Source organism: Accipiter gentilis, chromosome 25, assembly GCF_929443795.1.
Source record: "Accipiter gentilis chromosome 25, bAccGen1.1, whole genome shotgun sequence".
NCBI lineage: Eukaryota > Metazoa > Chordata > Aves > Accipitriformes > Accipitridae > Astur > Astur gentilis.
In genome coordinates this window covers 3,230,617-3,257,538 of record NC_064904.1, presented here as the reverse complement: position 1 = coordinate 3,257,538, position 26,922 = coordinate 3,230,617, and the positions used below count along the sequence as shown (strand labels likewise).

Here is a 26,922-nt window from a genome sequence, read left to right as displayed (position 1 = left end):
AGGGCAAACCACGGTAACACCAGTGAGGCTGTCGTCCCTTGGTGGGCAGGTTCTGCACGCGAGCAGTGTTGTGGGATGTCACCAGCGGCACTGCTGATAGCAGGGACTGTGGTTACAAAGACAATGACCAAGCTGACCAGATGTGCAAAGAGCTCTCGCCAGGTTTTGGGGAAAGGCAGTTGGGCCAATCCTTGTAACCAAACTGCTACTAACTGAAACTGCCTAAATTCAGAGATGAACCCATTGACTTTCTGAAAAAGCGCCTCTGAAAGTAACTAGAGGTAGGTCGAGGTGGCTTCAAGACCTTGGGATATCCCAAACATGACAGGATCACAAATTTCTCAGAAACCACTCAATCAAGTCAGTATTATGTCTAAACTTGAACTTTTCTGAGCAAAGCTCATTTATCTGCTTATAGTAATTTCTTGAAATTCAACATGAATTTGGATCATGGTCATAGTATTCTAAGGTATGGTAAGGATTTGACGTTTATTCTAATAAACAACTTTTAATGTTAACCCCACATTTTCTAAGTTACTTCAGTTGCATATTAAGAAGTTTTTCAGAGAAATAACTAACAGGGTCAAAAATAACCCAAATAACAGGACAAACACAAAAGGGGAAAAAACCCAGAAGGTTGCAGTAAAAAGGAACATCAGTTTATTGTGAAATCACATGTATATCAGACTTCATGGTAGTTGGCTCTGGAGTTCATTGAAGGTCTGAGAAAATTCTCCTGAATCCTGCTGTGGCTGTCATTGCGGTAAATGTGTCCCTTCTGACCCAGACAAAATACTGATGACTAGTGAGGTTTTTTTCTTTTCCTTCCGCAACAACATGACACTTCCCTGTATTGTGCAGTGGCTCAGGGTTGCTTATGTTAGTAATAAAGATGCGAGGGGGTGAGCAAAGTTTATTTCATATTCTTCTGGAGATATAAGGGAACCAGGTGGAGCAATATGGAAGAATGAACTTGGGAAAAAGACAAAATAAAAGAAGGGAATGCATGTCAAGGGCTAGTGAAATGGAGGCAGAAGGAAAAGGAAGAAGAGGAGCCTAATGTTTCATATTGGATGGACTTGTACAACCTAACATGTAATTATTTTTTTTTTTTTTTGTTAAATTTAGTATTTAAATACATATGGCTGAATGAACAAAATGAGAGCTGATGGTGTACTACAGGACATTATTTGCATTTTAGTGGCCAAGTATGTCCTGATGGAAAAAAGGGAAGTACATATAGTTCAATGCAGGGTTCATTCGCTTTAGTTCCTTGTTCTAGTTGCAGACATTTGGAGCACCACGTTATTGAAATGTCATTTTTTTTCATATGAATAATATAGCTTAGAATAAAAACTGAGCACACAGGAGCAAAGTTAATAACTGCTGAGAATTTAATTAATTCCATACTGTTTCCTGAAACACATAAATCACTTTGAAATTAAGACCAACATTGTTCAAAAAGCTAGCTAATTAATAGGTATTTGGACTTCTAGGGTTGAGGAGACTCACAGGTGTCACTGAAGTAATGAAAGAAGCTTGTGTATTTGTTTGTTCTGGTCTTAATCCACAGAAAGAAGAAAACCATGAATACAGGAAAGGATAATTGAATATTGATTGTAGTTACAGGGAGAAGAAAGTAGTAGCACCAGCTAAAACTGTAACTGGCCCCTTGTACTGGCTTTGGCTGGGATAGAGTTCATTTTCTTCATAGTAGCTAGTATGGAGCAAAGTTTTGAATTTGTGCTGGAAACAGTGCTGATAATACAGGGATGTTTTAGCTACTGCTGAGCAGTGCTTGCAGAGTGTCAAGGCATTGCCTGCTCCTCACCCCACCCCACCAGCGAGTAGCTGGGGGTGCACAAGGAGTTGGGAGGGGACACAGCTGGGACAGCTGACCCCAACTGACCCCAGGGGTATTCCAGACCATAGGACGTCATGCTCAAGCACGGGGGAAGAAGAAGGAAGGTGAGGATGTTTGGAGTGATGGTGTTTGTCTCCCCAAGTAAGTGTAACGCGTGCTGGAGCCCTGCTTTCCTGGAGATGGCTGAACACCTGCCTGCCGATGGGAAGTGGTGAATGAATTCCTTGTTTTGCTTTCCTTGCGTGCGTGGCTTTTGCTTTACTTATTGAACTGCCTTTACCTCAACCCGTGAGTTTTCTCACTTTTACTCTTCTGATTCTCTCCCCCATCCCACCGGGGGGAAATGAGTGAGCGGTTGAGTGGGGCTGAGCTGCCGGCTGGGGTTAAACCACAACAGCTGGTAACTGAGTTAACAAGAGGAGCAGGCCTAATCCTTCTGGGAAGTAGGTATGGTGAGCGTAAAGCACCTAAGAAGCCTTACCCTAATGCGAGCTCCTGGGAGAAAATGGGGAAGAACCAGTGCTGCGCAGAACGTGAAGCTGGATACTGCAGACATTAAAGAAGTGGTGTGGAAGAACATGACTCTAGTGAGCAACTGAAAGGTCTGATCGTCGAGAAAACATGCAGATGAAAATGATTTATTGTACTTCAGGGAAGTGAATGTCTGCAAAGAAATAAAAAGGTAAAGCATGAATCTCTTGGGGGTGGGGTGGGGGGGGTGGTTATTCAGCAGTGCAAAATGTATTCTGATGTACTTGGAACCTGACAATAAGAGAGCTGTAGCTTTGGGAACTCATCCGCTACAAATGCCTAAGGAGAGGAGCTTGAACTGCTGGTGAAATGTGTCATATGTGTGCTGGTGTGACATATCAAATGTGGTGTTTTGGCAGACATAGGGGAGCATTACCGCAGCTCTCACTGAGCACTGGTGGTAGCGTGGAACTGGTGCCAGCCCCAAGAACAGAGTTTGGCTAGGACACGAGAAGAATAAGGCTAGTGGGATGAGTTTGGGAATGAGGGGCTCATCAGGCTAGAGGCTGGACAAGCCTGCTTTGTTTAGCAGTACAGATGTCTGTTCTTGAATATGTATGTACATATTTATACTGGAAGAAATACTGGCAAGAAAGGAGACACAATTAAGCAAAAAAGTTCTTACAAAGAAAAGTAAGCATAAAGCAGCTGATAATAAATCCAGGCTGGAAGAAAGCTCACAAGGCTCAGTGTCAGGCCTTTTGTTTTGAGCTCCTGGGTCTGATGACCCACACAGCCTGACAGCTTGCAGCAGCTCAAGGCAGAGGCTGAAAAAAGGATCATGATGGCTCACTCCAACGTCACGGGGACTCAGGGCGCAGTGGCCAGCTCTGGTCCCAGACTCCCTTCTGTACAAGAAACACATCTTTAAACTAGGATTTTTTTTCTGCTCGTCTATAAAGCCTGGCTAAACAGACCAAAATCGCCACCTAGTGAGGACAGTCTCTCGGTTCCTTCATTTCAGAAAGTCTGCTGTAAATACAACCGAGACAAACGTCTCCGTGTAATATTTTCCTGCATTTCTTTGAGTGAAAATGCTACATAATACTTTTCAAGAACAAATCAAGCATATAACGAAAAAAGAATTTGCTGAGGTGACAGGAAAGCAGGCATTTTCCAGAAAATAATAGGCACCCAAGCATAGGGATGCCTAACACCTCTCGCTGCAATCGTTAAGGTGCTTAATTTAATGTCTTTGGAGTGTATTTACAGGGGTCTTGAGTGAAGGGCCAGACTCAATGTCTGCACTGGGTGTCTTACGCCTCCTGCACAGGTAGCGTTTCAAAGGGTCTCTGAGTTCTTGGTCCTGGTTTCTCCGAACGAATGACTAAAAATAAATAAACTGCATAGTTGGCTAAAAAAACCAAAGAAGTATCCAGAAGTGGTTTCACTTGTCATATGTCTGTAATGAATTAAAATGAATGCACAATGAAGAAAACATAAAAATACACATACCAAGTTAGCATTTTTTTTTGCAAAGACTTCCAGTTAAATCAATTTTGCAGGTTCCTTCGGCTTGACCTGAGTGATTGAATGGTAATTTGTAATCTGCAAAACTTTTCATAGCTACCAAATCATTCTTGAAGTTTACACCTTTTTTACCCTGACACTCTTTGTGGGTTGCTTCTGGTTACAGTGAAGAAATGAACTGAATGTTAAGCTTAAAAAAATGCACAGTAAATCACTGTTAAGATTTTATTAAAAAATAATGGCTTTTAAAACATTCTATATTTTGGATCCTTTTTTTTCCCCCTCTTACATTTAGGCATGTAAAATTCACATTGTCAAGACTCTTTGTGCAGTGATAAACATAAAACGCCAGAAAAGGTAAGGGAAAATGCACAAGAACCTCCAGATAAGAGCTGTGACTTTCAAATAACCACATGAAAAAATTCTCAAGAAATCATTAGTATATATAACAGTGAGACAGGAAGAATCAGGGTTTTTTTCTCAAATGAAGTTATTTCCTGTGACTTCCCTTGGTAGAGATGGAGTTGTGGTGCTTACTGCTGATAAATATTTCTAGATCTTTTTGAAACTGCATATGCCAGGCTTATCTAAAGTCAAATTTTGAACCTACTAGTGATGTAATAGGGATCCAAAAAAACTTCAGGACTGTATTTTTCCTTTCTAAAAGGAGCTAATTTTAAAAGGCTAAATGCCACTGCCTAAATTTATTTCCTGCTTTCCACAAAAAAATATCATCCTTTAAGTGTGAACACTAGACTTAGTGATGAAATGTGCTACTCAAACAGAACACGGGGAATTACAACGGCTGCAAATTTCAATGTGAGTTTAAACGTTGAGTCACTGGCAATGCTTTCAGAATACACTGTAGTATCTTACTACTTCTTTTAAATTATGAGGTCCTATAGTGATACGTCAACTGGATTGAGACACTGCATTGTATTCCAACAGCCATAAAGATGGGGAAGACTGGCACCGATCACGTCAAAACAGGTGTCCAAGAAATTACATCCTGTATTTCACACAATTCTGGCACTAACTCTGTAACAAATCTGAGTGCAATATTGTTTCCCTGTATAACATCTCTGTATGAAGCTTTTTCTTAGGTTGGTTACACTACACAGAACCGGTAGTAGGTTCACGGATGCTGACTGAGCTGCCAGACAGTGACATGTGCTCATTCTCTGCATGCCAGGAAGGAGACCTGACTTCTGCCTGCATGGTGTTTCCATCAATATATCAGCAGTCATCAACAGTTTGACCTTTTCTGTTTTTTTTCTGCTGTGTTGCATTTTGAGGAGCAGAAACTTTAGTTTACTGAAGATTATTTATTGTGTTGCACTCCATGAGGATAAGCAAAGAAGATGGGTGAAGCCATGTATTTATTCCCTCATTCTGAGAATACAACGGATCTCAGGAATTGCTTCATAGATATTTGGCATAGAGTTCCTCTTACCCTCTAAGAGGGCTTTTTACCTTCCTTCCCATTCAGGAGTCCCTGGGTCTCCGAAGGTGAAAAGATACCTCAGAAGATGCATTGCCATAAGCCAGCCCCCCTTTGTGAGACCCTGGAGATGTCGTATGTGAGACCTGGTGCCTCAAACTAGGACACTAGTAGGAACAGTGGGGTGTCAAGGGAAGGAGAGGGAAACAGTGGGGAAGAGCTGTGTGCTGAGGCCATTGGCTGCCCACTCTCACACCCAGTAATCATCTGTTGTGTGTCTGGATGGACCGCAGAAAGCTGAAATGGAAGAGACTCTAAGAGCTGTGGAGCCAGGAGGGTGACCTGCTGTGGGTGCTGTAGTGCTGTGGCTCAGTTTTCCATCTGGAATCTAGAAGTAGTCTGTTCAAGGGAATACGAGGGGAGGATGCATTTTCGCTGGAGTTGAATTTCCAACCCTACCTTCTTTCTTTACGTCCATTGGAGTGGAGCTGCTAATCTCTGCAACTCCCTCAGACAAGACAATCTCACTGGTCGTGCCTCATCAGTTCATTTCATTTAAGGATGTGAGCCTAAGGGATTCTGCCCATACTGCATTTACAGGATGAACTGCATTTTCCTAACAATGTTCCCTCACACACATAATGAAGTATGTGAAACAGAAGACAATGTATGGACCTCTCCTTTAGACTGTAGCTTTCTGGATTTAGTACTTGCTATGACATCTCCTAAGGTACCAGCTATCGGATGAAGGAAACTGAGGTGACCATTTTTTTCCAATAGCTCAATATATCCCTGAGATAGAGCTGGGACTGATACAGAAACAATGTGCTAAAATGCTAGACATTTGGAACAAGATTGTTCCTGGATGTAGTTCTTCATGCAGGGTCAGAAAAACAGCCATTACTTTGCACATCTGTTGTTAAAAGGGAGGAAGCTTTCAAACAATGAGAAATGACAGGTGAGGTCAAGGTTCTACAAGAAATCAAAATAAAGCTTCAGCTGGGATGGAGTATGGCACAAATTTGGGGATACTAGGACCAGCTCTTGGGAAAAGCTCATGAAAGTCGCTCCTTATGTAAATGAACTTCAGTAACTCATCTGAAAGGCAATGTGCCACATGTAGATGATCTGAAGAGCCATGGAGAAAACCGTGATAAGGCATGAGCTGCACCCCATCTTGTTTACTTTACCTTTGTATGTAATGAAGATAAAAGTAAATGTGATGTTTATATATAATTTAATTGGACACTAGTATAGTATCTGGGTGTGCTTTTACCCAATCTGTCACCATCTCAATTGCTCATCCAGCAACAGATCTTGACTCTATTAGGAAAACAAAACAATGGAAAAGAAAATAATCTTTTGTACTGGGTATTGAATCTTTAATGAAGTAGTTGCTATAGCAATAACATTTACTTTAAAATTAGTGTTTTGAGAACAGCTCCTGAGAGCTACCTCAGTTCTTGTGAGACATCATCTTTTTTTTATTCCCCCCCTCCCAATTTCTCTCACACCTCGTTTAAAGAAGCTGCAAGTCTGTATTCCCATTACCAAAATACTCAAAGTTAATTTTAAACACAGAACAAAAAAGGGATTGACCTACTTTCCCTTTTTTTTTTTTTTTGCAAGTGTTTCACACCTCCCACTGTTTTAGCATTCCCATTCCACATTAGTGATGTGATTAGTAGTATATATGTGTGCACTCTGATGTTCAGTGAGAGATGCTCTGGGACACACGTTCTAGCTCTGCTGTACGCAGGCTAGATAGAGGTTGTAGGTGATACACTCTACTGACAGTGCCTCTGGGCTGGCACAGACGAGGATCTGACTGTATCTGGGGCAGTGTCTTTGTAATTCACCTGGATCAGGTTTATACATGTCATTCGATACAGCCTTTTCTTTACTGTTTTCTGTTTGGTTTTTGTTTTTGTTGTTGGCTTGTTTGTTTGTTTGTTTGTTTTCCCAAAGCCCCAGTTCTGAACAGACCATGTCTTTCCAGGATATGAAAAGATTTAGGTGAAATAGCTTGGTTACTTTTAATTCACAGCTGAGCAGCCAAAGCCTCCCTGTGTCAGCCTAGGCTCGCAATTTATCAGTAACACAGCCATTGTGGTGCAGCAATAAAAGAAAAACCTTTACAATATGCACCAGGTGTTTTGCTCTTTTACCCCTTATCAGCGCCGGAGCATCACTTATCAGATGCCACCTTGGATCAGCGCCGATGGGGACCCTGCAGTTGTGGCGGAGCAGGCGGCCTTGGGCAGGGGCAAGCTGCTGTCTCGCAGGGCCCCGGGACCGCAGGGAGCTGCCGTCTCACGCAGAAGGAAAAGCCTGGCAATTGGCAGCACCCACCTGTGGGTGCAGCAGTTGCCCCTGGCTACTGCTGAGCTCAGAGCCACGCTTTGCTTTTCTTCCCCGTAGCCTCGTTCTGCGCAAGCAGATCTTCTGCCGTTGTGGTCGCGCTGGTCCCAATGTGGCCTAATGCTCCAACCCACGTTCCCTCTCTATGCTGTGTGGAGGCGGGGAGCAAATGAACAGTTTGCTCCTCTACCACCTTAGAAAATAGAGAACTAGACCAATGGTGACACTGATGAAACTGGTAAGTAATATGGAAAGTGGCACGTGGCTAAACTATGGCCCAATGCTCCCTTCTTTACTGGCATTAAATTAAGAGTGACATTGCTGATGATTGTCACTAGACTAATCAGAATTGTTTTAGTAGCGTCATTCTCCGTGAATGGAAACAGGAAGTGGAATACATTGTTAATCTTATAACTCAAATTCACACTTTCCTTCATCTTTCTCAGTGGCTCTGAAGTTAGACGTGTCAGGGACTCAAAAAAAAAAGAAAAAAAAAAAAAAAAAGAAAGACTAGGCAAGAGTCTCTGCTATCCTACAACCACGTGAGTCAGGACTGACCCCACTGACATTAACAAAGCAAAGCTGGTGTGTAGCTACATCAGAAGAGAATAATGATCTGCATCATGAATGTGGTGACACAGGTTGTGGCTAGGATTCTAGCAAAAACAGATTAAATGAAGTCTGAAATTCCACCAGCTATGCCACCACAGTTCACTGAAAAGTTCCCAACTTACAAAGCTGCACTATATCTTTCCTCTGACGTTATTATGCTGACAACAATATCATTTGGCACTAACATTTCATACCCTCTGGATATTAATTAAATTACCATCACAGCCCTTTTAATTATCCATATTCTTATTGTATAGATTGGGAAGTGAGATAGGAAATACAGTGACTCAGTGAGGCCACATATTAATGCTTATAGGCATTGTCTGTGAGGAAAATGGAATTTGAATGTATGCATTTATTTTTGCCATTAAATAGACATTTGGACTGTATAAACTCTTCTCTGTAATGAATATCCTTGCTTTGGGAAGAGTTCCTGTGAATTTGCACTTGGTTTTGCCTGCAGAGCCATCAGGAATTCTAAGTGGAATATTCAATAACAATGATACACAGCATGGACTGGAGCCTGGATGAAGATGTTTACTTTTCACTATGCCGTTTCTGCACAGTGAAAAGTACCTCTCCTGTAACACTGCAGTTTTAAAAAGAACATAGACGTTCACTTTCATATGGTAAATTTGGTCCAGCTGGGACAAACATATTTGGAGAGAGAATGAAAAAAGCATAAATTTTTAGCTATGTAAGAATAATGAGGTAAATACACAAATGATTTAAGTATAGGACATTGTATTCTCTACATCTAAAAGTTTCCTCATTTCTCCCGAAGGTTGTGATTTGAACACATAGACTGAGCATTTCAGAACAATCTAAGGGATTAGGTACCTACATTTTATTGTCATAAAGCGACAGAACCCTGAATTTATCTGAGCTTTTTTGTGAAGCCCAGCCTATAGGCCAGCCTTTGTCATTGTTTTCCTTTACCTTGAAGTGGAGCTTCAGAAATGCAGGGAGGTACTACAGGAAATGATGCTATGAAAAACATCCACACATACCAATGTAAGCTGGTCCAGGCTATGGCTTTCATGAGCATTGGTGGATTACTAAAAAGTATAAAATCTCAGGGCCAAATTTTGTGGAAATTAAGCTCTTTGCACAGGGTTAAGGCTCTAAGTTTACCAACAGAGTCTGCGGTCTCTCCTCCTGCCTCCTCGGGGTTTGGCTGCCTCTGCAGAGGCCACGGTGCAGCCGTGCCTGGCCTCGTAGCCTGCTGATCCTGACCCTGCCTTTCTGACTTGGCTTCCAATCTTGACCTCAGACCTGCCTCGTCACTACGGGTTTGTCTGGTGATCACAGAGCTGTTGGCCAGCGCTGGTTACCATCATCGGACCTGCTCTGTGTGCCTCGCTGGGCTGCCATGGGACTGCGCGGCTTCTCGGTCAGGATGTTGCCCAGCCTGCCTGGCTCTCACCCTCAGCTCCTGGCTCCCCGTCCCTTGCAGAGCAGCCAGCTCTCACTACTCCCTGATGCACAAGTTAAATTTGACTCAGTTTTGTTGCTTAGTTTTAGTTCTCATTATTCTTTATTTGGAATAAATTAAAACAGACTTAGCTTTCCAACCTTTCTGGCATGTGAAAGCTCTGGAAATGAACCACTGAGTTCTTTTTTCCATGAAGTTACAGTGAAGCTCGGTTCTGCTTTTATTTCAGTGCTGCAGTGAAGTTTCACATTTTGTTGCAAAATACATAGGTCAGCACAGGAACCAGTCGCTGGTGAAGTAACTTGCACTGCTGCTTGCATACTTTTTCCTTCATAATATATATGAAGGTATTACAGACCCCCCCCCCCCCCCCCCCAAACCAAAATCCAGCAAATTAAAACAAAGAAGGGAAGGGAACATACATTTTTAGAGAGGAGGGCAACAGGCAGATTAGTGACATACACAGTTCATAGGATCACAGGACACTTGTGGTTGGAAGGGACCTTGGGAAGTCTCTAGTCCAACCTTCTGCTCAAAGGAAGGTCAGCTATGAGGCCAGGCCAGGTTGCTCAGGGCTTTGTTCAGTTGGGTCTTGAATATCTGTCAGGATGGAGCATGCAGAACATCTTGGTGTAACCGGCTCCACTGCTTGGCAGTCCTCATAGTTTCAATGTTTTCCCTTATACCAACTCTGACCCTTTTTGCTTCAAGTTATGCACATGACTTCTTGTCCTCCTGCTATGCACTCTGTGAAGAGCTTGGCTCCATCTTCCCAATACCCTCCTTGCAGGTATTGCAAGGCTGCCATTAGGTCCCCCCAAAGTCTTGTGGTCTCCAGGCTGAACAAGCCCAACCTCCTCAGCCTCTCAAGTTCCCCTCTTGGAATATGAAATTAATTGAAAGTATAAATAGACAGAAACAGGAACCAACATGAGACCAATGAAATTTGTAACTGTAATGGAGAAATTGGTAATTTACACGCAGCGGGATCTTCTCATAAGTTCTGTGGGGGATCGTCAGTAATTTTGTCAGTGTGTCATGGTCATCTTTCTTGACCATGCGTTTGTTTGTTGACATTGATTTACGTACCATGCCTGATTTAAAGATACGCGTTGATACTCCATTGATTTCATTGACCCTGTAATAAGTTCTTATTAGCTCCAGCTACTGGTTTCACTTAGATTAGTATCTGTGACTGTTGGGGTATTTCCTAGGTACAGACTGGGGGAAGAATTTTTCTTTCTTTCCCCTTTAGGTTATCCAATTTTGCGTTGAATGTGCTTGCTCAGACATCTTTGACAGTCTCCATTTCACGTTCTGTATGTGATCAGCACACTGTTCTTTGTAGGAGAACTGTACAGAGCATGGTCTTTCACTTGGTCTCCCTCACGTTTTCGTAGGCACAAGCAACACCTGAGCAAATTCAGTATGTCTGTTCGTGCATTTTCACTCACAAAGCAGTAAAGAATGGGATCGGCAATGCAATTCAAACTTGTTAAGGCCTGTGTGATTCTGTAAACCTTATACATCAACTGCAAAAGCTGTAGATCAGTGGTGTAAGGTTCTCTGATGCTGCGAATAAGCAATATAACATGATAAGGAGTGAAGCAAACAATGAAAGTAACTGTGATATTCAGAATAAGTTTTCTCACTTTTTTCTTTTCTTCATCTACTGTGGCTTGATTACGCCTCACTACTTGGTAGATCTTACAGTAGCAAAACACAATGATTAGCAAAGGGACCAGGTACCCTGAGCATATCCTGAATAAATTTATCCATGCCTGCCACCATTCCAGGGGGTATTTATCATAGCATAACGTATGATTAGTGAAATTGCAAGGATCATTGAATACTTCTTTGTTCACCAATATGACTGAATTCAAGATGCTTTCCAGAAACCAAACAATTATGCTGACAGTCAACGAAAATCTTCTTGTGCGCAAGTGCTGGAGCTTCAAGGGGTGAACTAATGCCAGGTACCTGTCAACAGAGATGCAAGCAAGGAATGCAGTGCTGGTGTAGAAATTCATGTACATAAGGAAGGCAGAAATCTGACAAAGCAGGGCAGAGAGCCTCCAGTTATCTCCATTCCATGCATAATCGATCCACAGAGGCAGTATCAGAGAGTACAAAAGGTCGGCCAGGGACAGGCTGAAGACGTAGACTGCTAACTCATTCTTTTTCCTTGCCTGAATGCAAGATGCATAGAGGGATATGCAGTTGATGGGAACACTGATCATCATCACAATGCTGTAGACAAATGGAAACAAATATTTATCCAGGGTGTGATCATCATGGCACTTAGCAGTGTTGTTCATCGTCCAACACGAGTAGTATCTTTGGGCTAATTCCAGCCTGGATGCAGTAAAAAACCCTCTTCAGTCTGATGGGTGGTCATCTGTTAGTTCTTCAGGATGTGGTTGGTAAGATTCCAGCCTTCTGTTACCAAAAAGAAAAAAATGTCAGTTATAACAACATTTTTGGGTTTTTTTATGGGCTTCTTGGTGGGTGTCTTTTTTTTTTTTTTAGAAGAAAGAAACTGTGTTTGTAGGAGATAAGAGATTTTAAACACTTCTAGAGTTAGGAGTGCATAGGAAGAGGAACCCAAACATCTAAGATGGTGAAGGTCAGTTAGATGAACTTCTACAGCAGAAGCAGGATCAGCAGTTAAGACTCTTCCAGAGGGGTAGGGTCCTGCAATCCCAGGTGTCTCTTGTGGGAGTCAAGGGACATCAGAAGTTCACTTTCTATTATTCTGGTGAGCAGAATAAGGTTTTGGTCATATGAATATGGTAGATTTCTTATCCTCAATAACCACCTCCCCTCTAAGTCAATGGAGAGACAAGGATAGAAAGACAGGGATTCAGGAACTGCTAGAGGTTGGGATCTGCTCAGAAGAGGAGAATGTGTGGCTGATATGTCTCCCTATTGCGAATCACTCTCGTCTTGTTGCATTCTCACGTTTCCCTGCTTCGCCTCCCCTCCTTTGTATGCAATCCCCCAAGAACTTGCCATCAACTGCGCTATTCCAGCAAAGCTCACCACATGTCCCAGGAACCTTCATGTGAAACCTGGCAGGCTATTGGGTTGCTGCACACACAGGAGAATCTGCCAGGGTGTCACTTAAACTCATGTGAAGTGGACATTGTCTTACAATTTTTCATTTACATTTCTTTCCTCTAAGAATTGCAGTTGCCATGCATTAGCAATTAAGCTTATCTTAGGCACTACCAGGTCTGTGGGTGTCAAAAGCTTCAACATGAAAAAAACCAAGTAAAATGGCAGCCCTGACGAAAGCAGTTGGACTGGAGGAGTTGCGTGCATGAGCTTCAGAAGCACTTAGATGACCTGACCTTTAAGTAAGAAAGGGTGTACAACCATAGCTATGAGACAGCTGGCACTCACTGACTGTATCACAGCGCTGACACTCAGGAATTCCCTTCTCCAAAGATCCAATTGTTAAGTTCTGGAAATATGAGAATGGGGACTGCTTCAGAGACTGCCTGTGATAACTCATCTGTGGTTTGAGCCTAGACTGCCAGCAGAGGAGGTGAAGAGGTTGTAGAATGAGATTGCAAGATAGGACCTTCTACAACTGTTCCTACATAGGAAATAGCTCAAACTGGAGGTAACTTGGGTGCAGGGGTTTTCCCATGTGATAGGCAAATTCATTCTGCCGGTTAGATGCGTGCACATGTGTGTAGGGTTGTGGATTTGTCAGAGAAACCCAAGTAGGTTTACTGCCTCTGCTGAGAGGTTATTATATGGATCTCTTTTCCATAAAAAAAAATAATTTCATGCATACTCAGGAAAAAAGAGGGGCAATGACAAAACTAGTCAGAAAGCACATACTTAACTTTAGCAGCCACTGCTTTATTTGATCAAGTTGGCTAACTTTTCACAGTTAGAGCTAAATTCATTCACAGGCTTGAAAGACAAGGAAAATCTTGAGAAGCACTTGCCAAATTGGTCCATTGAGCAGCTTTGCTTACATGATGACTAACTAAAAAAAAATGCAGTGTCTATATTTAAGACAAATATAAGATATCTGCTTTTCAGTGTGGTTTAATAAAACCACCCGGTAAATAGGGCATCATAAGCTTACCAGTACAGATAAGTATCACGAATTAAAAATCTAGTTCTAGAAATTGGATCCCAGGGTTTTGCTGACCCACTTCTCACCAAAAGCAAAGCAAACGTATGCAGACTGACCAGATGAGTATCAGATAAAATACCTACCTCTTCGTCTAACCACATTTTAGCATCTCGTTTCCTGTGACAGGTCTCTTCATGTCCAACACGGAAACGTGCCCTTTCAGAAGCATGTGTGTAATATAGCAAGTGTATGAGGCAGTGTTTACTAGTCACGTGGCTGAGAAACTGGAATTCCTTCTCCCTCCCCCACAAACTCTTTCTCCATTGTTAGTTGACTTGTTATATTACAGACTCATCATCCTTACAAGCTCCCGACTTGTCTCCATGTAACTCGCAACAGCTCCTCTCAGTTACCTTTATCAGCTCCTTCATATCTACTCACACACCAACGTGCCAATTTCTTCATACCACCCACCTTTATTTCTTCAGCTTTCTCTTTTTAGCTCATTCTTTCTAAAAGTTTTGCTCTGTTGACCTCACTGATTGTAAGGTAAAACACTTGTCCTTATATTGCACTTGTCTGAATAAACCGCATGTTCTTTGGGCAAGACCTTGTTTTGCTCTTCTGCCATCTGCCTTAAGAAACTAATATCTTAAGATATGACTGGCTAATGGCAGGCTGGGACACTGAAGATGGGATTCAAAGAAAAGGGTTGAGACCACATGAAATTTGCCATCATGGTAATTTTTTCTGTCCTTCATGTTCACAGGCCACTGTACCCCATGGTTATCTTTTATTTTTAACCAGTATCATCAATAGTTTCTATGAACAAAGCCCTGGAAGCTGTCTAAAATTCCCCAGGTAATCCATGTCCCAGCTCTGATGACACATTGATGCTTTTAACGAGAATAATAACAAGAAGTGTGTCATTCTGGCATGTACTAATGACCTATACTGAAGTGTGTCAAAGAGCCAGCAAATGAAGTATATCACAATGCATGCTGCAGTTGCTTGCACAGAAACATAAAAGCAGAAAGTACTGTTTTGCCCTGATTACAACACATTTTGTTAGTTACGTGGGACCTTATCTGAGGGGAAGTGGTCCATACCATACTTCCTTGCTTAGATTTTTTCTCATACTTAGAAATACATAATACAAAATGATTTGTCTAACCTGAATGCATGATCTGAAGCATTCCCAGGTTTTCTCTCAGCTACTGAGCGCACCTGCTGGTTTTGCCCAGGAGGATGGTACCGGCTTACAGCTACCCTAAACCACAATGTTTGTTAATTTTTCCCACTGATTGTTATTTTTTTCTAAAAAACTATTGAGGAATTTCTGTTTAATGATACAGTCTAATGGTTTGATTTTCATGGTCCAAACCTACTGTGACTAATTCTGTAGACCTGTGACTTGTTTTATAGAGTTGTTTTATAGACTTCTTTTGGTATCGGATGTGTTTCAAATGAAATAAAAATTCTCAACAGTAATTTTTTCTGTTAGCCATAGTATTCAGTCATTATCATTGTCCCTGTCTCTTTTTGACATTTTGCTACAAAAGCCTCCTGTACAAGACTCTGAAAAAAGTCAGACATAAAATTCAGAGAAACGGACTAGCAAATGCTACGCTTCAAGTAATGTATGCAAACAAGCCTGTAAAGGAACCTTGTGAAAGTTTTTTGAGAAAAGTACTCATTATATATTGTTTTGTATTGATGCATTCCTACAGTATCTTTTTCAGATTCAAAGAGCGCTTTATGCAGTCTCTCCATTTACGACATTTTGAAAGTAACAAAGTAAGTATAAAGTTATACATCCATAAGCACAAATACAAAATGATATTCCATACTCTCATCTGTAAACAACTTTCTAAGGGAAGAATGGAAGATTGTTTTTTATTTTTCAGATGAATTAATTCTACTATAGTTTGGGAAATTAGGAAATATGAAGAAGACTGTAAGGATTTGGTGTTATTAACAGAAGTTTAGTCACTAATTAAAAAAATAAAATCTTCCATTAGCTAATATACACCAGTTTTAGAAACATCTGCAACTGATACATTTCACCCTTTATTTCAGATTCATGTTCATAATAGGGCAAGTTGCTGTAAGCAATATTCATTATAATGCAGTAAGTTTTTGCAAGTACTTTGCTTTTTAGATAAGTTCCAGGGGAAGAAGACAATGTTGTGTGAGCTAGTGCAGTAGCTGCTGTCCTCGTGCTATTGTAGATCAGCCATAAGATGGAAGGACAGGTGGTTTTCTTGATTTCTTTTTTCTCTCAAAGCAATTTCAGCAAAGTAGATTGCTCTGTGTTCTCAAAAAAAGTTACAGTGCCAAGCTGATTTCCTCAAGTACAAGGACCTTGCATAGCTGGATCTTTTTTCCTCATAAGCAGATCTCAAAAGTGAATTCTGAAAAACTTCACAGTTTAGGAGAGTTGAAATATGCCTTTCAGTAACACGGACATTTTTGCTTAAAATGAACTGCATTTTTCCTCATGCAACACTAAATTTCACTCACAGGTCTCCATTAGATTCTGTAGAGACTCCCAGGTCTAAAAGAGCTGTCTTTTTAACTTTGAGATACACTCTATGGACTGTTTGATAGAGCGTAAAAATTCTGCTAACGTGTGCAAACAGAAAAAAACCTATGTTTTTTTAGGATGTAGACCATGCAGGCGAGTATTATTTTGCTATATCTTTATGTGCATCACGTTTTCCTCTATGCATACACAAAGATGCTGTACAAAATATTTTCATATACACGATATTTGGCATTCTAAGAAACTATTTTTAGCACAGCTTATTTTTCTAAGTTTTAAGCATTGTGTTTATTCATATAAATAGCACTGAGTACCTTGTTAGTGCCATAAAATATTAAAGAACAATAATAGAACTAATAGAACCCTTGTGAGGACTGAGGCATTTTTTGCAGTGAAGACAGGACAGCTCAGAATCCTGAAAACTCACCCCCAAATACTGTTCTTCTCCATCCTTCCCCCCTCTTCTAACCAACAGGTATTTTGATCATGGCAATACCATTACAACAATAAATCAAGATGGCATGTCTTTCCTAATCCAATCTTTTCATGTCATTTGCCCTTTTGTCTCATGTTTCACTTGTGCTGGGAGTAAAATGCTCCTTCTCCCAAAGCAATCTTTTCCAGCCCCTTTTGTGTTCCTTCTTTTTGTTGTATGATGTCAGCATCACATTAAAGGAGAGCCAGGTTGAAATTTGTACCAGAATATAAGTTGTGCATCTGACTTCTTGGATTTTGAACACTTACCTAGGCAGCCATGTGTCCCCATGTAGCAGTTTCACTGTGATGCCATCAGTAGTGTAACCCGTGTCTGCTTCTGAGGAGAAAAACTGCTTCACCAGATAAAGCAACAGGAAGCTGCTTTTGGGTACACCAATAAGGCAACAGCTCACACGTCTCTCAATTTTTTTTTTGCCTTTTTTTAAAATACATTGTTAAGCTAAACTTAACCACGGGGAAAAAAGCAACATAGTTATGTAGAAGTACACACAAAGGATGGTACCAACCTTGGTAAATCTATGAATACTTTTAGTGAATTTGTAAAAGTTTCATGAAAATACTGCCTAATTACATGAGTGGAGTATATTGCAAACCTCTTATCTAGGGGACAATACATTCTGCAGAGAAACTGCTCCACAGAAATAAAATACTGTGGAGTGTATATGTATTTATTTGTGTTTACTTGTATATGTTCAAAACACAGGGTCTTTTTTTTTCACTGCAGGACTTGTCACTTGCCTTTCCCAACAAATTTATCATAGAATCAGATAGAATCCACGTAAGAAGAGCCCATAAAAATATATCACAATAACTTTAGGAGTTTGTGCAAAAAGAATGAATTATTTTCAAAATTTGTGTAACTGTTTTTTTTCTGTTTGCCTAATGATGGGAGGAAGTTTGTGAACAGTCCTAGTTAACAAAGATAACAGAATTTTATGCACTGCAACAGGTTGCATTTTATATATTTTTACATTAACTGAATCTGAGGTTGGCTGTGGCTTTCACAGGAGATTCTTTTAACAGATAATTCTATTCAATTTGGTGGAAAATTGTTACATGAGCACAGTTTCTCTTTTCCCACTGTGATCAGAATAATTTATTGTGCGCTCTGATTTTTTTTTTTTTAATTCTGTTTGGAATTATTAAATTGTACTTCTAAGAACCGGGGTACAATTTCACTTTAAATGTACATCTATTGGGTAACACAAAAACTAGCCTGTTTGATGATTCAGATGCTAAGGAGAAATGAAACAGCAAATTTAAAAGCTCTAAAATAGGACATACTGACTTCCTTGAGAACAATACCAGGCAGCAATATAGTATTTAACCTCTGAGATTTGGTTCCTTCTTCTTTTCCAGCCAGAACATGACTTTTTCATCCACAGTTTTTCTACTGGTGCACTTGTTATATGAAGCCTAAATTATCAAATCATTCTGTACTTGTGGTCATTCCTGAACTGGTATCACAGTCCCCTCCAGTCTGGTGAAAGGGAGGCTTTCCAGCCACTTGGTTAGATTAATTTCTAAAATAAATTTCAGTCAAACCTTTATTTTCACTGAGAGAAAAGTCATTAGACAAAGACCTGTTTTATCACTTTTCACCTGCCTTTTCCTAACATGGTACCTACTAAGAACAACGTCTGGTGAGCTGGTTCTGCTGTTCTGTTGAGGGTTCCTATACTTCACTGAAGAAAAAGCAGTTCTTATCATTATTAGAAATAAAGAAACATATTTGATATATTTCTACAGTTCTTCACTGTAACAATTGATAGTGTGACTGAAAGATCAAAGGAAGCAAGAGGGGACACGATGCATTTTATACATTCTGGAAGTAAAGCTATATGCAAAAAGCAACTCTTGACTGTGTCCATATGGAACAATTTAATTTCTGATGCAACCAGCACAGTTTTTCAGGATTTTTTTTGAGATCTGGACATACAGAGTATCTCAAATCAGTCATCTCGAAACAAAAGGTGTTCTTTGGGTTGGCAGAGATGAAAGTACTATCAAGAAATAACAGCTGAAATAGAAAAGCATTAACAGTGGAAAATTATCTTATCTACAAAAGAAGCAATGAATAAGTCCTCAATAATTTTATTGATTATATTTGGGCTTTCAAAGGGTCCAGATCACATGTCCTTAGGTCATGGACAAAGGTGTAAAGAAAAAAACAGGTAAAAAACAAGGTCAGGATTCCTAATGCAGAATAGAAGTCCTCAGAGTCCCACCAATATATCCTTTTTTTTCCACCAAAACAGATTCTAAGAATGTTTTTCTATACCAGCTGAAAAGGGGAGGCACTCAGCACATCATAGGATGGAAATACAAGTTTTGAAAGCTGACACTTTTAGGCTCCAAGTAAGAGACTAAATTCCACAGCTGAAGCCTTCTACCTGGAATAAATTGATGCATTAATTTAAGAAATTATCAGAATTAACCAATTAATAATTCATAATGGTTTTGCAAACCTTCCAGGTGTGCAAAGCTGTACAGTCTGCTGGAATGAATGTGAATTAGGACCATGAGCATAATTCTACCTCTGCCACTGACTCACTGTAGCCTTGAGGAAGTCACTCTGTCCTTCTGCATGTAATAATGACATCGTATAGCTCATTTGGGTGTGAGCAGGTTCATGAGTTAATGTTTGATATTGCTGTAAAGTGCAAAATGTTTTGTGAGTGTTTGGCATTGTTATTAAAAAAGAAATAAACAGGAAACGTCAGTCAGGTAATGTCATCCCTGAGACATTAGATCCCTCAATAACATGGACAAGAGAAGCAGCGGCTCGAATAACAGCATTCTTTATGAACAGAAATGTGCAAAACCTGGGCTTTTCCACAGCTCTAACACACTGCTGGCATGACGTCAGCCAACACTGGAATGCCTCATTCCTCTTTTAAGCACAAGGAGCACTGCCTCTGTAGAACACCGAGATCAGCAGACAAACAGTTCCCCTTTAAAGATTTTTATAGGATAATCAACTGATTGCCAATGTCCTGATTACTTTTCCTATGAGCGGAATGCCTTCATGAGCTGGAGTCTGAGGGAACACTCTGGCTATGCTCATGGAAACTTTAAACATGTGGCACAGCGCCATCTCAGCTAGTCCCATTATGATGCAGCTGCCCTGCAGCGTGCCCCAGGAAGGCTGTAAAACAGAAAGGCTTTTTCAGCCCTCCTAGCGGTGCAAGCGAAAACCCGCTTTCAGGATCTCTCTTTGGGGTCCTGCTGACGCAGCTGCGGACCTAACTGGGGCCAACTGGGATTCCCGGGGAAGCCCGTGAGGCAGCCACCACCCCTCTCCAGGGCAGGGCCTCTGCGGGCCTGGCCCTGTGCCCCAGGGCCACTCCCTGCCCGTTCCTGTACAAGCGATCAAAGGTCTTTCTCAGAAGGCGCTGGAGTTTTCTCCTCTAAAGTGCCGATTGTTGCCTACTTTACGAGAAATTTGGTGGCAGCCTGAGAGCAGGGTAAAACCAGGAAACTAGCTGCCAGGTGCTGGCACGGGCCCGGAAGTGAGAGATTCACTGGGAAACACCACCCCTCTCCCAGGAAAATTGCTGTGCCTTGCCAGAGGCCCCGAAAAACCCCGTCAGTTGTCCAGCCGTGACGCCCTCGCCCCTCCTCCCCTCACAGGCGACTAGTCAGCTTTCCCACATCCCAAACGGCTCCTACAATAGCTTCACACTCGCCATTCAGTGCCCAATTCCAGCATGCCGATAAGCTCCCCACCAGCCGGAGCTTGCCTTGCCCTTTCTCAAAATGGCAACCGCTGACTTCAACCCGGGAGGAGGCGGGGGCGGGGGACGATTGTCCGTAAGGGCTGAAAGCCTTCCCCTCCCTCCACCTTCCCGCTCAGTAAAATGGCGACGAAGCGTGCCCAGGCCCCGCCCCCCAGGTGACTGCCAGGTGGTGCGGTCACGTGACACGCGGAGCCGGCTAGTGGCGCGTTGCTGTAGGGACGGGGCGGCGCGCCTGGGGCGCTGTCGGCGGCGCGGCGCGGCGCGGAGCGGGTGGGATGGGGTGCGCGGCTTTGCTGTGGGGCTGGCTCCTGCTTGGCTGCAGCTGGGGCCCGGCCCCCCCTGGGGTCAGTGCCGCTGCGCTCTTGACGGCCGCCTACGTGCTGGACGATGCCAGCGGGCCGGGCAGGCAGTTCGACGGGATCGGGGCTGTCAGCGGTGGCGGGGTGAGCGGCGCCGGCGGGTGTGGGGGCTCCTCCGGTGCTGTGGTGTTAATGCCTTCGTCGGGGCGGCGGTTGCAACGGACGCTTGGGTGGGGGATTCCGTCAGTGGGTGCGTTTGGCGGCTTCGGTGCAGGCCCTCGAGAGGCTTCGGCGGGGCCTGGGCCGGGGGGTGTCGCTGAGGGGAGCCCTGGGGGCTGGGGGGGTGTCGCTGAGGGGAGCCGTGGGAGGTGGGGGAGGGGAGAACTGTGAGGGGAACCGGAGGGGGGGCGTGGGGGGGCGCGAGTGGGGATCTGAGGGGGAGTCCTGGAGGCCCTGAGGGGAGCTGTGCGGGCAGTCCTGGCTGCGAGGAGAGCTGGAGCCGGGCCCTGCTTCGTGCCAGCCCTCCGCTCAGCTGCGCAATGGCTCTTTCTCATCGGGCTGCTGGGGGTGCCGAGGGCCAGCCACGTCCTCGGTGCCAGTGGAGGAGAGCTAAGCCAGGGTGGTTTTTTTCTGTAGAGGGTCTTCCTAGCTGCTTGTCTCTATGAGCTTCAAAATGCTGGAGGAGCCAACAGCCAGGCGTACGCTTTCCTGTGGTCCAGCCAGCAGAGCTGTGAGATCCTGCGTGTTTTTACGCCCTCTTGGACCTGCTGAGTTGCTTTCCTTGCCCTCCTGCCTGTGTGGCCCATGAGCTCCCGTTGCCTTTGCTCTACAGTGAGCCAAAGCAGGGAGATTCCAGTTTAGCGGGTGAAATGGTGCCGGGAGGGAGCTGTGTTTTGCTTGCGCTAAGGCTGTGAGATCACTTTGTTTCTCTAGTCTCTCGACTCTCTTTGCAGTAAATTGCAGGTAACTGGAGTACAAGGCGATTGCAATCTGCGAAACCAGAAATGCACAATTGAATGCTTAGAAAAGAGTTTTTGTAGGGGCTTAGCTGAGTTCCTGGTGCTATAATTATTTTTCTAGGTTTATTAGCTATGTGAAGGTCCTAGACTGACAAACAGGGATGTACTTACATGTTTGAATGTTTGGTTTTTGTATTTTCATGTTTTCTTTCCATTTTAGGCCACATCTAGACTTCTGGTGAACTACCAAGAACCTTATCGCTCCCAGATTTTAGATTATCTGTTCAAGGTAAAGTTGGTTTTGCTGCTACAATAATGTACAATTTCATGCAGAATTTCTTATTGTGTAATTTTGGAACTCCTGTAGTATATTCAGTACTAGCTGAAATTAGACAAAATCTCATCTTGTAAAGCATCTACTTTAATGTTGATTTTTATTAGAACCTTAAGTTTTAGCAGTCATTTTTGACAACTAGCATGTTGTTCAGGAGCCTATTTCTTCAAATGATTATGAAATTTCCTTTTATGTTTTCACAATATGTTTTAAAAAAATATGTTTTCAACTTATTTTCATCATCCATGTGGGCTTAATGGGGATTAAATAATTTTTGTGGCTAAAATGAGGGCTTTAGCTGTTCATAGCGATTGCAGGAAGTGGGTCTTTGAGGCAGTTTTGACTTTTTTGGAGCACAGAGATTCACATAATGTGCTAATGACTGCATCATTTCAATAGCATATGTATTTCAAACTAGTCCCAAGTATAAGTGCAGTTACTCTAGAAGGTGTGTGAATGTTACTGGTTTGTAAGCTGCTTTAGTTAGCAAGTATAACCTGTGGAGTTGCCCAACTCAATATATGGTAAGATTATTGCACTGGACAGTGATAACTTGTTTTGCTTTTGGCACTGTAAATTACTGTGCTGGAAGACAATGTCATGTCACTTTCAAGTAGTGTAATCCAGATGGCTGGAGGGGAATAATTTACTGTGTAGTTTAAAGAATTGGTTTTAAAGGATAGAGTAAGGCATAATGTGTGACTGGGGGATCAAAACCTATGTTTTTTGGAGACCAAAGCTGTGTGTTACAAATATGAGTTTTCTGAAGGAATCACTAGGCATGTGATAAAAGAAAATCTAGCTGAGAGATCATAATTTTCAAATAATTTTTGACATGTTTTTTCACCAACATCTCTTAAGCTGTCATGAGATACCTGGGAGGGGGTATACCTTGCCTCATTCTCCTTGTCTTTTAATGTCAACTTTCCTGATGGGGATGGGAGAGCAAATGTGTTAGAAGTTTAAAATGAGAAATGTTAGGAAAAGAAATGGTAAATTGGGAATATTTGCTACTTATTTAAAAACAAATACAAAATTTGTAAGCCAAGCAAACTATTGTCTATGCAGCATATTTTCTTAATCAAACTGCATTCTCAAATCTTAAAACTTTTTTTTTTGTATGCCAAAATTATACTTGGGTAATTTCATGGAGGAGGCCAGCTCATTAGTGCTTATTAAAATAATGATTAGTTGTAACTTCTGGTTTGAGCAATTCTTAAGCCACTAATGGCTGGAAGGACATACTAGGATTGGGATTACCTGTATGAGCTTGAATTTTATATTCTACACCAGTCAGATGCCAGGGGAAGAGGGTAGTGGACTAGGTGGCCATTTGTTTTCCAGTGTGTTGTTTTTTTTTTTTTTCTCTCTTGTCTTTCTGCCTGTAATTAGCAGATTATTTCTGACCTGTATGTATGCTCTTTCAAGTAAGCAGTGTAACTATTCACATCAAAGAATAAATTACTTACAGAAATATTAACTTAAATAATTTCATTTTAAATGAAAACAAACTTGACTTCTAGTAACATTAAAAATACCATTGTGTTCCTCATGTAGCCCATGTTCTGCTTCAAGAGCGCTTCAGTATTTTCTTGAGCATAAGCAATGTAAAATGTGCACAGCTGGGGAGAAGTGTTGTTAATGGTGCCAGTCAGTAAAACTGACTAAAGATAAGTACTATTTGTCTTGCTCAGTTTACTTTTGAAGAAGAATTTTGTATAATCTCTCATGGCATCTATAATGGGTGTTTAAAAAATGTATTGAATTTTTAGCATCCTCAAAATTGTACACTTTTTAATTGCATTCTTCTTGTTAACAGCAGGATTCTGTTTGTTTTTCTGTCCCCTCTTTTTTTCTAGCCAAGTTTTGGTGCTTCTTTACATATACTCAAAGTAGAAATTGGAGGTGATGGACAATCAACAGGTATGAATTTTGCATGAGCAGGGTTTAACTAACTTCTCTCTGCAGTGACGCGGTAAGTAACACGTCCTGCACGTGTTGCTTTAGCTGAAGCATGGAGATGCATTCTGTAGTTGTATTGAAGTTGCAGAAAAACATGAACAATGTCTGCTAACTTGTGGAAGAGAAATTTACACTAACATTCTGGAGACAGTTCTCACTATCACATGGTCAATAGGTTGCGTTCTAGAGCAAACAGGGTCTTATTTTCCTCACAAGATTAAGGAAGCTCTAGTAGCTTTGTGAATTGCAGAGCATTTCTCAAGCACCAGTTTTGCAATATAAACTGTAAAACTTGTTTAGGACTAGGTAGTTTATGTCTTAAAAGCATGAAAGTGGGAAGACAGCTGGTCAGCAGCAGTTACGTTTCTTCGGTTTAATGAGCTGCTGCTTATCACTGGACTGGCGTTGTCTGACAGCAGGTGTGATCAGAGGTCTAAGTTTGGAATCATATTGTTCTATGTCTCTGACAAATAGAACTTCCAAATAGTCAAGCGTTAGTAAGATTAACAAAAATAAATCAATCCTATCTTCTGTAATAAAATGTGCTGTTTCAGCAGGCTTCATTAAAAAAAACAAACAAGTCTCATCAGAAGAGACCTCTGGAACAATTAGGCATGTAGGTTAGCATAAGTAATTGTTGCAGTTGCGTGCACAAGTTATTAACTGACTTTTGTGTGTAATGACTTCCCATGCAACACCGATTCTTTTGCACCTTTCTAGTTTGTTTACCTTTTGTCTGAGGGAATTCAGTGCATAGCCTTCAATTCTGAAAACTTCCTGCAGTCATGGGACACCATGGAAATGATAAACTGGATCTTTTACTATAAAAAATAAAAAATCTCTTTCCTGTCACTGAAAAACTTAATAGCAGTTCCTTTCTTTTCTCTCCCTGGACTTGCCTTGCACAGAAGAAACAAACTATAACCTTTTGTTTGGTTTTTGGTGTAGATACAGCCTGCTTTGACAAATGTGGTGGTTTGTTGGTTTTTGGTGTTTTTTTTTGTTTTTTTTTTTGTCCCCCCCCTGCTGATCTTAATGCTGTAACTTTCCTAGTGGTTGTTGGGACCAAGATAATAATGAATATAGATTTAATATTATTATAGCTAGGGATAGAAAATGTCCCAACAGTTAATCATATTCTGATGTTAAAAGCAGGCATAGTCCCTTAAAAATAAAAAATGTTAAAATTTATGCTAAGTTAATGTGCTAAGAATGAAGGGTGGCAAGTCTTGCATGTTCCTTCCCACTACTCATTTTGCTTTGAAATACATACCAAAGAACGTGTGAATCATGTTGGAGATACGTGTTTGCATATTATGGCAGTGAGCAATACAGAAAACTTTATAATGTGTAACAGCTTATGACATAGAAGATAATTGTGAGCTACCTGTCTCTTTGCTTCCTAGATGGTACTGAACCCTCCCATATGCACTATGAAAATGATGAGAACTACTTCCGGGGCTATGAATGGTGGCTGATGAAAGAAGCTAAAAAGAGGAACCCCAAAATTAAACTGATTGGTAAATAGCTTCAAGCTTTAGGATTTAATTTTTTTTTTTTTTTCCCCCTTAACCAAATTACATTCCTGACCCTTAATTAGCATATTAATTTTAATGGACAGATGTTTTGATGTTGCAGTAGACAAAGAAGAATCTCTAATATTTGGTAAGCTTGCCTTGATGCTTCACTTAAACTGTGTTTTTACTTAACAAGTAGCATAACGAGGATGTTTGTAAAAAGTAGCATAGGATAAGAAATGACTCTAATAATTTGCTTGTATTAAGTAACATTAATGCTTAGACTGTATCACAGTAATGAACTTAAATGATTTATCATGAGAGCTGAATTTCTGAATAATAGACTAAAAAAATTGGGAGGGATAAAGTAAACTTATAGGAAGTATGAATCTGTAAGTCTTATATGCACTAAATTCAATTATATGTTCTTATTACAAATCAATCACCCCCTCCCCACTATAGTAGTTCTCGTCTTCTGATTTGTCTTACTCTATGTAGTTGAGTTGTAAGAGAACTTTGCTGTCTCCCTGTTTGATCGTGGGTTGTGTGTGTGCTGTGACAGTACAAATGTCAAACCCTAGATTTTAATTGAAACACTTCACGAAATTTATTCCATAAGAAACAGGTAAAAAAATCTATCAATTAAAAAGTGTCTAATCCCCCCCCCTCTTCCAGGGATCAGGCTTTGCCATATCCAGCCACAAGGCATGTCTTGGTGCAGGATTTGCTAGTCAGGTTCTATTAGACAGGCACAGTGACAAGCAGTAAGCTTACCATGTATGACTAATTGTGATTATTAATAACCTCCCTCTTCCTTCAGATGAAGCTCTCAACAAAGGAAGGAGGGTTTGCCTTTGAATTAGCCTATAAAAAGTCAGCTGAAAACAGCATGATCTGGTTAGGTTAATTTGTTGTTCTTGTTTACTACAAGATCCAGTAAAGAGCTGAGACTTAGAAATGCTTTTTCATGATCCTAATCTTTCTTCCTCTTTATGATCAGATCATGACTTCTAAAATTCATATTCAGGAGATTAAAAATTTTTGGTGTTCAGTATTGATCCTTTGTCTGTAACTTCGTAAATTTTTATCGTAAAATCTTTGGAATTTTAAACCTTAGAGCTAATACCACACAATTGAAAGATTGTATGTAGTCAGTTGTTCCCTAGTAATGAAATTTTTTCTAGCTTTAATGAAATTTTTTCTAGCTTTAAAAAAAAAAAAAAAGGCAGTTATTAATATGTTTGATCACAGTTTATAT

At 41.2% G+C, this 26,922-nt stretch overlaps 2 protein-coding genes across 4 annotated transcripts in view; one reads left to right on the top strand and one right to left on the bottom strand.

The window, feature by feature from the left end:
* Window positions 1-10,095: 10,095 nt before the first annotated feature.
* GPR65 (G protein-coupled receptor 65) lies at window positions 10,096-17,183 on the bottom strand. The gene is made up of 2 exons (XM_049828680.1): window positions 17,100-17,183; window positions 10,096-12,153 (listed from the first exon to the last, which is right to left on the bottom strand). The coding sequence occupies exon 2, from the start codon at window positions 12,030-12,032 to the stop codon at window positions 11,025-11,027; it is 1,008 nt and encodes a 335-aa protein (XP_049684637.1). The 5' UTR covers window positions 12,033-12,153; window positions 17,100-17,183; the 3' UTR covers window positions 10,096-11,024.
* Window positions 17,184-20,855: 3,672 nt separating this feature from the next.
* GALC (galactosylceramidase) overlaps window positions 20,856-26,922 on the top strand; it is a 43,232-nt gene continuing 37,165 nt past the window's right edge. For all 3 annotated transcript variants that reach the window (XR_007509583.1, XM_049828546.1, XM_049828547.1), the window contains exons 1-4: window positions 20,856-21,036; window positions 22,072-22,140; window positions 24,045-24,108; window positions 25,554-25,667. Coding sequence is in view for 2 of the 3 variants with exons in the window: in XM_049828546.1 (XP_049684503.1) it covers window positions 20,869-21,036; window positions 22,072-22,140; window positions 24,045-24,108; window positions 25,554-25,667 (415 nt within the window). In the remaining variant the exon portion in view is untranslated. The remainder of the gene's footprint in view (window positions 21,037-22,071; window positions 22,141-24,044; window positions 24,109-25,553; window positions 25,668-26,922) is intronic.

Coding starts and splice junctions, on each gene's coding strand:
- GPR65 (XM_049828680.1), bottom strand. CDS start 12,032: ATGAACAACACTGCTAAGTGCCATGATGATCACACCCTGGATAAATAT.